Source organism: Grampus griseus, assembly GCF_964374135.1.
Source record: "Grampus griseus genome assembly, chromosome: 5".
NCBI classification, from domain to species: domain Eukaryota; kingdom Metazoa; phylum Chordata; class Mammalia; order Artiodactyla; family Delphinidae; genus Grampus; species Grampus griseus.
The window spans coordinates 15802758-15817087 of record NC_138998.1 but is presented as its reverse complement, the minus strand read 5'-3'; the positions used below and the strand labels follow the sequence as shown (position 1 = coordinate 15817087).

The 14330-nt window shown below is 37.1% G+C and overlaps 1 protein-coding gene across 16 annotated transcripts in view; it reads left to right on the top strand.

The window, feature by feature from the left end:
- MBNL1 (muscleblind like splicing regulator 1) overlaps positions 1-14330 on the top strand; it is a 245691-nt gene that overhangs the window by 206910 nt on the left and 24451 nt on the right. For all 16 annotated transcript variants that reach the window (XM_082654726.1, XM_082654723.1, XM_082654717.1 and 13 more), the window contains one exon: positions 7936-8136. In XM_082654726.1, the coding sequence (XP_082510852.1) occupies positions 7936-8136 (201 nt within the window). The remainder of the gene's footprint in view (positions 1-7935; positions 8137-14330) is intronic.

Genomic DNA, 14330 nt, shown 5'->3' with positions numbered 1-14330 from the left:
TTCAGGCTTTATGTTAATTTTCCCTGATATGTCTAGATTTGAATGTGGAATTACCCTTCTGCTAAAGGCATCCTGAGATCATAGTCTAAAAGTAGACTCCATTCAGAGTGACGTTTTTGTACTGAGTATAGAAGTCATTTTAATTATTCAATTTTAAAGCATTTAGGGTTTTAATGACTGTAGAGAAGGCTTTAATCCAGGAAATTTGCCTTCAAAACCCCACCTGAGACTTTTCGATCCTTTTTGTAGTCAGCCCTTTTTTGATGAGGATAATGATATGGAAATGTATATTCATATCAGAATATAAATTCAGAAATAAACGAGATGGTCATAACCAGCTGTTTACTGGAACTTTAGTGCTGGGCCTACAGAGAGGGATTATAACACAGCCAGGTGACTAATATGGAAAAGGGTTGCCACTCAGAGGAGGATGGCCACTAGAATAGATGGTGGTGTTTGAAGACGTGGTATAAACTTGGATCCAACCCAGGTAGTAGTGATAGCAAAGGAGATAATACTGTGAGCAGATTCATAACCTCAGCAGTATCAGGAATATCTGAGCAGTGACTGGACTTTTAGTCAAGTAAGTAAAGCATCTTAGTTCTCTAGGGCCAGCCAGTTTGGCCCCCAGACCATAACTGGAGGAAACATGAAGAGGGGAAGAGGCTAGCGAGGTCTAATCAAATTCAGAAGCATCTAGCATTATGCCTGGCATGTAGCAGAGATTTAAAAAATTGCTTGATAAGTGAAAGAAAGAATGAAGGAGTGAGTTTCCCGAACATGAGAAGAACAGGCAGAGGTTCAGGGTAGTTTACCCGTGCCAGAGTCCAAAGGAATTATAACTGGAACCAGAGCACAAGCCCAATTATAGACTGCAGCATCGAATGGGAGTACGGGTGGATACCTATTAGTAGACTGTTAGCAGAGGCAGCCAGGGACTTGATGAGGGTACTGTTGGGACCAGGAAATAGCTATCATGCCGCCCAGTTTGGGTTCTCATCTTCTCATAAATTTTGAGAGACCGGGTCTATAAATTTAAGATCTCCAGAACATAACACTGGGCTGCTCTGGGAAATGCAGGGATTTATAGGCGAATTTCTTGTTTTCATGGACTTGATTATGTTGTAATGAAATGTACCAAGCCAGGAATCTGAAAAAGAACATAACATTTGGGGGGTAATTACAGTACTCTGAGGGCATTGAAGGCACTCAGCACATTTTACGTCATAAAGCCTCACAACCGTCCTATAAAAGTAGGGAATATTATCCAGCTTTAGAGATGAAGACTCAGAGGTTCAGAGAGTAACTAGTTTGCCCAAGTTACATAGCTAGTGAGTTAGCAGGGCCAGGATTTTCACCCAGGCCGTTCAGGTTCTGGCGTCCATGCTGTGGAAACACTAAATGGAGACGTGCCACCAACCAACTCCGGGTCTTTGGTGGATTCATTTAAAAACCCTGACCTTCTTCAGCATATAGTGAAAACTTTAAGATATATTATTTGAAAGGTCCTACCAATCTTATAATTATTCCAGTTTCATAAGATAAGAAAATAAGTAGTTGAAAATAAATAATTGAATGTATATGTCTACTTCCTAAAATTTAGCATAGTAAATTATCAAGTAATTGGTGTTAGTTCTATTATCATTTCTAAACCACTAATAAAAATGCAAAAGAGCATTTTTTGCTTTATTGTATGATCTTTGAAGATAAATAGAGGACCTATAGTATTTAATTATCCAAATTAAAAGAATAAAATTTCTGGATTTTTTTTCTAGGTAGTACTGAAAAAAGTACTATTATTTTGCCATACACTATCTGATGCAAAGGTAATCTAACAAGAAATTACTAAATAACCAACGATACACTGCACCTAGGGGCTCACAACTTAGAGGCATCTGGTGTATTTCTTTGGTCCATCCCAGAAAGATGTTTTTCAGAAACCCTGTTGATTCCAGGTTCTCGGCGTTGCCCTTGAAGAGGTCTGCGTAAGCAGTGTTTTGAAGAGTGTATCTGAGCTCTGGAGGTCCCCTAGCAGTGCCCTCCCATGCCTTTCCCTGTGTGCCCAAAGGTTGGCCTTGGCCATCCATAATTTCCCAAGGCAGCTGCCCTGAAGGTACACACACTAGCTACTTCGAGGTACAAAACTCATGTCGAATTCCCTATGCATTTCGTGAACTTGAAGTAGGCTAGGGATAGAGAAATTCAAAGTTACTGGATTTAGCTAAAGTCTTAGGAGCTCCTTTGCTGCTCCTGTTGCCTTGCCTTTGCTGTCACTTCATATCCAAGCATTTTTTGGGCAGTTGGTTCCTGAAAGCTTTGAAGTCATCATTTGTCACACTTCCAGGAACACCTAGAATTCTTAAATTGTTTTTTAGTGCTTTACATTCCAGTTTATCCAACTAGTGGTTGAGATAAGGCTGCTTTATCCCCAAGTGTTTCTGGTAAAAATGTTTCCAGGTCAGTCACTCTGAATCTTATTTCATCCATCCTGCCCATCTTACTGCCTGTTTCTGTCAAGGAGCCTCTGCTTCCTCAAGCAGCATGAGAATGGGCCCTGAATCTTAGGCATCAGGCCATATTTGTTGATACCTTTCTTCTTGGAGGGCTAGAAGTGAGTCTTCTTTATTTAAATGTTTATTACTTCATTAAAAGTCACTTGAAGTATAATGTGAAATTAAGAATAAAGTAAGTGGTCATTTGATTTGCCCAGTCAGCAAGTCAGTCTAGAAGCAGAGTTTAAAACAGTATTTCTCATTTTATTCCAGTCATGGGCTACCTTCTTAGAAGAAAAGACACTGTAATGTAAATTTGTTGATAATTCCCGTTAGCTTTTGGCTCTATGCTTATATTCAAAATAATTGTTTACAGAGACTGTTTATAGCTCTTGTACAGGGCTGTGCTTACCCAGAAACATGGTTTTATATACCTTGATTTTGTGCTGTAAATTTTTTTAGAAAGCTTAATTTTTCCCTGTTTACACGTTTGACCATCACAAACACACCACCCCCCGCCACACACACACACACACACACACACAGGTAAAATCCAGAAAAGTCTGACTTACAATTTGTGTTCTGTAAATCCCAGCACATACTGAGTATATATTATTTGTTTTATGTACTCCCTCTATTTTATTAAAAATGGCAAACATTATATGCAAAACCAACACTGTTTCACACAGTGTTTTAAAATAAATTAGAATCCCTATGATATTTGCAATATTACAGCATGGTAACAGTATGTTAATGAAACTTAGTTCAATATGAAAAAAGTGACAATCAGAAATAAAATAAATTTTAAATAAGCATACTAAAGAAATTAATGATTAAAATTTGAGATTCAGAGGAAATAACACTAAATCTTTTTTAATGTTCAAATATGTATACTAGAAAATATTTACTATATTTGCTAGTTAGTTTCTGTGGCAGAGAAAAACAGCAAATCCATAAATACATTTGTTAAGCAAATGTTTGTAGAGGACCTGTGTAGATGCCAAGTGCAGGATGTGCAAAATGGACAAAGCACAGTGCCTGAGACTGCACTCTGAGAGCCCAAGTAGAAGAGATGGTTAAGTAAACACACCTGGTGATCAATGCTGAACTCCAGTGACGAAGAATTAACGTAGGAACAGAGGGTAGGAAAAGCGCCTTCATAGTTGGAGGTGTGCGTGGATCAGGGCAAACTTCGAGAAAGAGTCCTGATTCTTGAAGCCTAATTAGGAATTAAACAGTTGGGCTGGACAGGAGCAACCTTCACCGTGGAGGGAAAACCATGTTCAAAAGCAGGGAGCCACAGGAGGCACATATACTTAGAGACCTCACATAGAACCTGAAAACTGGACCTATTTCTGTATTTAAATAGTAGAAGACCACATAGTACATGGAATAGGATTTCCCCAGGAGCCTTAAAAACTACTGCTGCCTAGAGATTCTGATGAGTAGAGAGTGCCAGGGAGTTCTGGGCTTCAAGTCGTCCAGGTGATTCTGCTGGACAGCCAGCACGGAGAACCACTGGTTTTAGAACCACCTGGAATTAAACACACCGATGTCTAACTCCTAGGTCTTCCATGCACTCATTTGTGACCATGGGCACATAATCTCTGTGAGCCCTTTCCCTTATCTGCAAAATGAAACTAATAATATCCACCTGACATGGCTGTAATTTATTCACACTTTCATTCATTCATTCACTCACTCACGTATTCAGTGTATAGTTATTGAGGGCCTACTGTGTGCCAGGCATCATTCTCGGTTCTGGGAATTTAGTAGTGAACTAAACATGTATCCCCTCCTCCTTGTAACAAAAGCAGTGGAGTTTTTGCTTTCGTTTGCTCCAAGGAGTTTATACTCTACTATTATGAGGATTAAATATAATAACATAGGTAAAGCACTTAGCACAATGCCTGGCACACAATAAATAGAATTATTGTAATAGTCATGTTGGCACACAGTTAACGAGGGTCATAATGTGAAATTGAATAACATTTTCATTCATAATAAAGCCTGATTACCTTAATGGAATCAAATGTCTCATTTAAAACAAACAAGTGGTTAGCCCATAAATGCACCAGCATTAGTGAGATTGCAATTTGTTTTTCTCTGCTTAGGATGTTCACTGGCAAAAAGGCAATCATAAACCAACCTTCCTTATGCCTTCTGGGAACAAAGATATCTGTAAATCATTATTACAAGGATATAGTCAGTATCAAATACACCAATTACATAGTTCTATGTTATCCTGTGGTTACTTCGGAGAAAATAGGATACTGCTCGATAATACCATTGTATTAATATCCGTCTTTGTGATTCTGCTGAATCCTCTTTCGGATGGCATTTGGAATAGAGAATTGGCAGTACCACAGTTCAAGTGCTTCACTAATCTGATTAGAGCACTCTGATGGGGCCGGCAATGACCTACCTCTAGCAAGGTGCTCTTTGAAAAAGGGATATAACAAATTTACAGAAATTCAAAAGAAATGAAGGAATGCTGCACTTCAGTGGGTTTTTTGGGCAGCTACTGGAATCCAGTTTCAAAGTACAGAGCTATTATTATCGATTGCCTGTTGAGCAAATAACTCTTTATCTGGAGAGGGAGCAGTTTGAGATAATGTTTGTTGAATAGTTGATGTTTTAGAATTTTAGAAGCTGCTACAGATTTTACTTGGGGACAGTGCCCTAAAGTTCTTCAGATTTGAATCTGTTCTGCTGAATTGTCAGAAAATTAATTCATGTGACGACTCTGTAGAAACAATCTAGTGGAAAAATTGTTTCCAGTTAATAAGATGAGTATTTTTATCTCATAAAAGTATTCTTTTATCTGTAATATGCAACTGCTACACTATATGCATTGCAGATTATAAATTTATTTTATTCGGTGATGTTCAGCAAAGCTGGATTTTACTGGCCACTGATCTTATTTTCTTAAAATAAAAATGCTTTTCTTCCCTCCATCAGTTTGTCAGTTGGACCTCTGCTTCTAAATAATTATAGTAGATTGTGCAGAGTGACACAAACATCTCAATAACTTTCTGAAGTATACATTTAAAATGGCCTCTCTGGAAATACATATTAATTCATAGCAAGAATTAACATTGACCAGCTCTGTTCTCCATATTCTAAACAAGTCTTTTAGTCTTCTGTGCTAAATTTCTTATAATTCTTAAATAAGAGAAAAATTAGAGTGTTTTTCTGGCTGAAATGTCACATATTGTGTCCGACAGTATGTAACAGTGTAAGTTTAACCTGAATATTTCTGAATAGAGATCCAAGTTCAACACGTATTTACTATACAGGGCAACTCTTGTGTTGCTGCTGCCTTGGCAACCAGTAGTCAGTGAAGCAGTATCAGATCAGCTGCTGTTTGAATAAGTAACTGTTGATAGATGGAGATTGCTCTGGGCCCCAGTTTCTGACAGGTTATTGATTGTTAATATCTGGAACCCCCCAATAGTTTCCTATTGTGCGTGGGTAGCTGCCTTGGGCAGGGATGGAACTGGGGACCGGAGGTATTACTTTAGGCAACTTCATCAAGAGCCATGAACCAGGCAGGGCAACTAACCATGGCATTCAAACCAACACATTAGGAACAACAATTATTTTAGTTTGAAAATATCGATGGAATCCATGGTATATTGTTTATTCACCCAAGTGAATCAAATTATGTATTAAATACTCTGTATTACATGGTCTTCTTAGTAAGACTGGATATGCTGGCTGCAAATATTTTGTCCTAAAACAATTTGTGAAGTCACGAGAAGGCTGTATCCTTTAGGATAGGCATTTTCAACCCCAGCGCTATTGACATTTGGGGCTGGGTAAGTCTTTGTTACGAGGGACTGTTCTGTGTTATAGGACACTTAGCAGCCTCTACCCACTAGGTGCAGCTGGCATCCCCAGCTGTGACAACCAAAAATGTCCCCTGATATTGCAGAATGTCCCCTGCGAGGCAAAATCACCCATAATTGAGAACCACTGCCCTAAGAAAAAAGGTATACCTGAAATCTGTTTTACTCTTCTAAATACAGGATGAGTCAGGGCCAAATTAGATAAAGGATATATTTTATTTTTTTAAAGATATTTCTTCTGAGCTATAAGAATTACTTTTGTAACATGTCCATCTTGATTGCATAAAACCTTACACCAAAACTCTCTTGAATACTAAATAAACTCTGGGGTCATCTAACTTCTTATTCCTGTCAGAGGGAAGAATTATCTACATTCTCATGTCCCTTTCTTTCTAAAAGAAATTTCTGTGATTCTATTCCTTACTACAGGGTAAAGATAACAACAGATTGTTTAAAATTACCTTAATGAACAGGATCCATTTTGTCCATTTGGTTTTGTGTTTTGGAAACAAACATTATTATTACACACAGCATTAAACATCAAGAATGAAAACTCCATTGAATTAGGAAGTTGAAAATTTACCACCAATAAGGTGGAAAACTGTGCTAGGTTAGCTTCTGAAAACTGGAGAAGCACATTGTTAAAATAGATTTCAGGTAAATTATTTAATTTTATTCAAAAACATATTTCCTGATATGCAAATTTTCATATCAACAAATAGAAACTATTTTCATATATTCATGAAAGCATTCCTGGCAAAAAAAAAATCTATCTTGTAGCATTTTATTCAGTGCTACTATATGTATTTCCTTGCACAATCATAATGCATTTCTGTAGAAGTGTTCTTTTTCAGACTTCACATTTCAGCATAGTTTCTCCCTAGTAAGCTGAATTTGTTAGGTGTCTCACGAAGGTGTAATAGGCTGGTGGGAGATTTATAATTTCCCCAGGAAAACCTGCAACAAATATATATGCCAAATACTTTATCTTATATGCTCAAAAGAAATGGGTCATCGTCACCTTTCACGTATCCCATAAGATTTATTCACAGTTTACATTGACTGTGAAATTCTGCTGTCCATGTGAGTTCTGCTTTATTTATTCTAGATAATAGGACACTTGCAACCTATTAACAGTTGTAAACAGATCTTTTAAGTACATCTGACATAGCAATTATGAAATGTATTTCTTAGACAAGTTTCCAGGATTAAATCAGGACAAAGGTGGAGATTAGGTAACCACAAGAAGTTTCTGTATTGAATGGTTGAGCTATTTTTCAAAAAGAAATTGCAAGTATTATAGACCCCAAGCTTCAAAATCCCAGTGGAAAATTTAATGGATAATTACCCATTCTATTTTAGAAAAACGTTGATTTGATGAATGCTTGTTTTAAGAAACAGTCTTATCCTAAATGAGAGTAAATAAACATACAGTTAAATGGAGAGAGGGAGGGAGGGAAAGAGGAAGCAAAGGGAGAATGGATTATGAATGAATGCATGGATACATGGATGGAGGATAGATATATAATGCAGGATATCAACTTTGAACCAAGACCTGCCGATTAAATTTTGCTTTGTATTTTATTTTTCAGCCAATGTTTTCAGTTGCACCAAGCTTAGCCACCAATGCATCAGCAGCCTTTAATCCCTACCTGGGACCTGTTTCCCCAAGCCTGGTTCCAGCAGAGATCTTGCCGACTGCACCAATGTTGGTTACAGGGAATCCTGGGGTCCCTGTACCTGCAGCTGCTGCCGCTGCTGCACAGAAATTAATGCGGACAGACAGACTTGAGGTAGGAGTGATTCGCTGGTGTCTTTCTGTATTCCATTCTAAATTTCAAAGTGTGCTCTTTGTTTATTTCTTCCATGGCCATAAAGGTTAAAAACAATTCAAAGCAGAGATTTTGGTTTAGTGTTTGGAGCATTTGGCTAGAATATAGATATGCTATACTTGATGAATGTAACATTTATAGAAGCCACAACATCTGTATGTAGAATAATGGGTAAGAACTTGGACTCTGGGATCAGACGGCTTATTACTTCACTGTGCCTCAGTTTCCTCATCTTCAAATTGGAGAAACTTATGGCATTTACCTCAAAGAGTTAGTCAGTGTCTGGCACACAGCAGAAGCTTCCTAAATGTTTCTTGTTATTGTTGCTATTAACAAATTCTATCAATCCCCTGGTACTTGTCCTCATAAAGATGTTATTCAGTTACTCTCTACAAACTGTTTTGAAATTTATCGTTGCAAGTTTCCTCATAAGCCTCATAATATTTTGGTTGGAATAGCAAGGCAGCCTTGTTCATGAAATGTGATTATAAGTTTTTAAATTGTAAATTGGGTGATGCTCTCAGTCTTAGTCAAGGATGATCAGATGTATATACTTTGCTATTGCTACATGAAAAAGAAATTAAAGATATAAATCTTATGTTGAAGTGGTTGTTGAGAATTTTAGCATGGCTGTAAATTAGTGAACTTGGTAAACTCTAGATGAAGGGGGAAAATGGCAACATTACTGTACATTGAAGCTCTCAAATCTAGCATTGGTGTCCATATAAAGAGCAAATGAGCTCTTCCTCTGTTTCCTGGTTAGCATGAGGCAGTACTTAGTGCTGAGAACGTTTACGTGTCTTAATTACTGAGAAAGCGGAAAAACAAGGCCATTGTGTGAACATAATTGACTCTAATCAGTTTAGCAGGAATTTATTTAATAAGCACCAATTTTTTGTTTATTAAGTTTCATTGCACGCATTACAAAGGATCTCAGATAGTTATAACTGCCACCATCTTTTTGACGGTAATAACGATAGTTGATATTTATTGGGTATTTACTATCTACCAATCACAGCGTTACCCCTTCATATGCAACACATTTAATCCCCAAAACAATCTTATGAGGAAGATACTATCATTAACTCCATTTAACAGGGCGATAAATTTATGGAGAGAGAGGTAAGGTAACTTATTCAGGGTCACGTGGGTAGGATGTTCCGGTGGGGAATGAACTCAGAACTACATTTTTAAACACTAGTATATTACTCTCCCTTCCCACACAGGTGATAGTACAAAGAGGAGGCAGTAAATTTTGGCTTGTGTGTTCTCTTTAGAGTTTTCATTTGTTTGTTTATTTTAGGCTTGTTTTTTACCTTTCATTGAACGTTTTGGGAAAAGCTACTAATTACAAGAGTTCCACAAGGAGAACTCAGGAAGGATATTGAGACTTAGTTGCACGCCCTCTGTGCACCAAGGACTCTGCTGTGTGCTAGAGATAACACCTTGACTTGTGGGTGGTTCGTCATTGCACAATTGTTCTTGCTCATTGATTAACTAATGCTGTTTGCAGATAAACTGGGAGGAAATTTAAGAAATGTTAAATATTTAAAAATTATTAGATGTGCTCAACGTATGAATCATCCCTCCCCCCCGCCCCCACCCACCGACCTTTCTGAAGCAAACCCTGGGTTCATAATGTGTAATTGTTGATTGTTTAATGGGAACCAAATAGGCAGTCTGAGATAACTTGATGGAATTAATTATTAATAGATGATATTCCTAAAGCTGAGGACGTCTCTATTTAAATCTCTGTCAAAGAATCTCTTTAAAAGGCTGATTGTGTGGTCAGAACTCTTTTAAACTAATCCTCCCACAATTTTAGGTAGTCTGTAATTGGTTATATTTTGTATGGTGTTTAGTTAAAATGAAGACTTCTGTCTTTTTTTTGTTTTGTTTTTCTTTTGCAAGAAGCTACTTTGAGTATTTTGTCTGTCTTCCTTTCCCATAGTCACAACAAATGGCTCCTGTTGCAATGACTGTCATTTCCTTTGAACCCGAATTCCACTTATCTAAATGCCTGATGGTAGGGCAGCTTCCTTATTCTCCTGCACAGGATCTGACTCAATGTCACAGTTACACCCTGTTAGGATGTTGCAGTGTGAAGCTGAGGGGCACCTATCTCCTAGCACTTGTGATTCTAGACACTCCTATCTTCAGGATATTTCCTCTCATGCTAATTGCACTACATCTTGGAGTCTAAAAGACATGGCAGTAAGTGCACACACTTAATTTACACATTTAGTTATTTGGGGTTTAAATCTATACTCTATTTTTAACTCATGGAACTCCCAAGTACATTTTAGAATTTTGAGTTCCTTTTGAGGTGAACAGATTTTGAATCAGTTAAAATATTGGCCAATTCTTCTTGCCACTTCTTTCTCTCTTTGGCTACAAAATAGACAATGAAGAAGTTAAAAACATGGTAGATTATCAGCCTTCTGGTTCTGTTTAGAGGAACTAACACATATTTATATTTATAGCACCCAGTGTGATACTACAAAAAATGTTAAATTGAAAAACAGGAATCGAATCCAAGGATTAGTGCTGGTGATTTTGCTAGTTAGGTGAGTAAGCATAGGTCAAGTTTTTGATATTTTCCGAGCTGCATATTCCACACATATTAAATTAGGGGAATATACCAGACAATCTCTAAGATCACCTCCAGTTAGGACATTCTAGGTGAAATTTAGGTCATTTTCCTGTGTTTAATGCCAGCCACAAACTACTGTAAAGGTATTTAACACATAAATAACACGCACACACCCCTAAGCTTTCTATCACTATTCATATTATCCATTCTTTGTTGGATATCTTTTAAAAGACCTTGTAGCTGCATACTTTCTGTGCTGTAAAATTCAGTCTTCATGGTTTCCTCTAAAGAGGAGCAAGTCTCCCGAATATCAGTCACTGAAATGAGGCTTTTAAAATTCCATTTTGTGACCTTGGGATGCCCTTGTGTAATTTTCAAGTAGCGGTCATTTTCAATGATTATTTTAAGAAATTATTAAAAATCTGTAGGTACTGGAAAGGACTGAGGTTTTTAGTCATATCTCTGCTTCATTACAAAGAGTTGGTAATTAAGGAAATCACTGTTTGACTTATTTTCACGACACACAATAATTTTTTTATGGTGCAAGAAGGATCCATGAATGCATTTATTCTCTCGTTTATTCAACAATATCCAATGAAGAACTGTTGAACATCTTACACGTAAAAACTGTTGGAAGGCATATCTTGAAGCCTTATAAGGTTATCAGCTGTGTTATTAACAACAAGCAAAGGTCCACCAGAATAGTGCCAAGCTCATAAATGATGCCCAGTAACTTAGTCAGTGAAGGAATAAATGCGTCAGTCAGCCAGTTAATCAATTAATTAATCACAGAACGATACATGCCCTTATTCAGAGCTTAGGGTAATGTAACAGAAGAGATAAAATATGACACATTTTAAACATGTGTTAGCATTCTTCTTGAGAACATGTTTACATTTTGAACATTCCAGCTACAAAATGTGGCATCTAGTTCATGCCCCTAGTCCTAGAGCAATGGTTTTCAAGCTTTAATGTGATTAGAATCACTTGGGACGGTTGTGAAAAACGCAGGGCCTGGGAATTCCCTGGCGGTCCAATGGTTAGGACTGGGGCTTTCACTGCCCAGGGCCTGGGTTCTGTCCCTGGTCAGGGAACTAAGATCCCACAAGCCACACAGCACAGCCAAAAAAAAAAAAAAAATTAAAAACTAAAAAAAAAAAATTTTAATGCAGGGCCTCATCCCCACAGACTGATTCAGTGGGTCTTTAGCGGGTCTCTGAAATCCTTTGCACAGATCTGCCAGGTGATTCTAAATGCAAATGGTCTATAAAATACCTATTCCAGGGATGCCAGCACCTGTCATTTAAGTCTTAATTTTCATCATTTACCTCATGTACAGTTACTTGTATACAAAAATCTTCCTCCTCCAATGCATTTAGCATGCTACATTTTGTGAAATTGCTGAGAACACAATGTACAGCATTATGAAATATTTTAAGCAATTGGTGATAATTTTTAGGGTAATTTATACTGCATAACAGCATTAACCAAACAAAAGACAAACCAGTGGCCACATATTTCATATGCTGATGGAGACATTAGATTGCCATTTTGTGAACTACATCATTTTTATATCAATAGTCTGTATGACAAAAACATATGACATATTCCAGGGAAGGAGAGCAAACCACTAGGCTTCTGATACTTTTCAGTTAAAGTTTGTTTTAAAATAAAGTATTCATGTGCCGAAAGTTTTATTCTACTGAGGTAATCATGACATGAATTTCTAATTCAGACCACTGGATACTGAATGCTTCCACTACTTACTGACACAGAAGAGTCTAGTGACTTTTTTCATATAGACATAAAAACATATGATACCTACTGCCTACACAAAAAAGAGCATTTAAAGATAAATGTGGATTCAAGTGATAGTGAAAGGCATTCCTACATGACATTATTATAGGCATTGAATGGATTTGTCATGATCTATTGCATATAAAAGATGCAATTCAAAATAAGATTAGAAAAGCAAATGCTTTTAATAATATAAGAAAGGCTTACTGATAGAATTATTTTACTTCCGTATTTTCGTAGAGAGTGTTTGGCTATTGCTTGTATGATATTTTAATTTCTTTAGAAAAGTACCAAGAAATATTGAGTTTTATGCACACAGGTCTATGTAGTCTACATTTTTTTTAATTGTAATAAGCCTTTAGAATGACTCTCTAAAATGTGGTCACACCCCCCATTTAAAACATCTAGTCTCTGTCGATTATTACTGTCTGTGATTAGTTTGAGTTTTGTTTTAGAGATGATAGAGTTGTACATTGTTTAAAATAAGGGAATTGCTAATCCTGGCTCAGCCAACTCATATTTGCTGTTTTTCCACCAATTTCTTCATACAAATTAAAGCTAAAATGCCCCTATCTTTGCAGTTATTTAGAAGGAGTAATAAAGGTAACTATAGATCTGAACATCTGGCATATTGATGAGCTTGTTTCAGATGTCCTGTCATGCATAGAAATGAGTAAATGAAAATCTGGCAGTGTATTTAATGGCAAGTTTTATTTAGTTGGTCATTCCTGTATATTCAGATTTGATTTTTTTAATTACATAAGGTCAAATGACAAATTCTTAGCTATATCATCTATAGAAATATGCTTGTCTTCACTGGCCTGGTGGTAATGATAGGTTCCACCTTTTAGATTTCAAAGAAAACTCCCAGTTGATCTTAACAGAAATTCTCTGAGGTAGCTAAAGTAGATGTCTTTTTCTTCAGTTTTAAAAAAATGAGGTTCAGGTAGACCAAATTTGTACAATTATCAAATAACAGACTGAAACTAGATATCGCATCATCAGATATTTATCTTGGGAATGTAATTTTACCAACAATTAACTAAGATCATTTCCCCTAATCACCAGAATTTTAAGATGTGGATATTTGAATTCGTTTTGAGTTGAAAACTCAGGTAATTTCTTTGTATTAGATTGTATATTCATGACCTGTAATGCTTTGGGTTCTTTGATAAAATTGATTATCCAGTATTTCTTTTTTAAAGTGTTGTGTTAGCTCAAACTTAATAAAGTCCATGATGCTTACTGTTGAACAACGGGTATGTATGTGTCTTTGAATAAGCTCCTTAATATTGGTCATTAGGTTTAAATTGACTTCCCAGAGTATTAAAGTACCCTGAGATGGGCTTCCCTGGTGGCGCAGTGGTTGAGAGTCCGCCTGCCGATGCAGGGGACACAGGTTCGTGCCCCAGTCAGGGAAGATCCCACATGCCGCGGAGCGGCTGGGCCCGTGAGCCATGGCCGCTGAGCCTGCACGTCCGGAGCCTGTGCTCCGCAACGGGAGAGGCTACAACAGTGAGAGGCCCGTGTACGGCAAAAAAAAAAAAGTACCCGAGAGTCCCTCTTCCCTGTTACAGTTAGCCCTCTCTTCCTGCTTTGAATGTTAGTCTCTAAAGATGACTAACTATGTTAAGCACAAAACATAGAATGTCTCTTAAAGAACATGCAAATGGCTGTTTAGTTTTGAATAAGTTCATCCATTGACCTTAATTTCCTTAGACTCTCAAGCCTTAACTTGCAGAGTAATGATGAATTTAATACTACT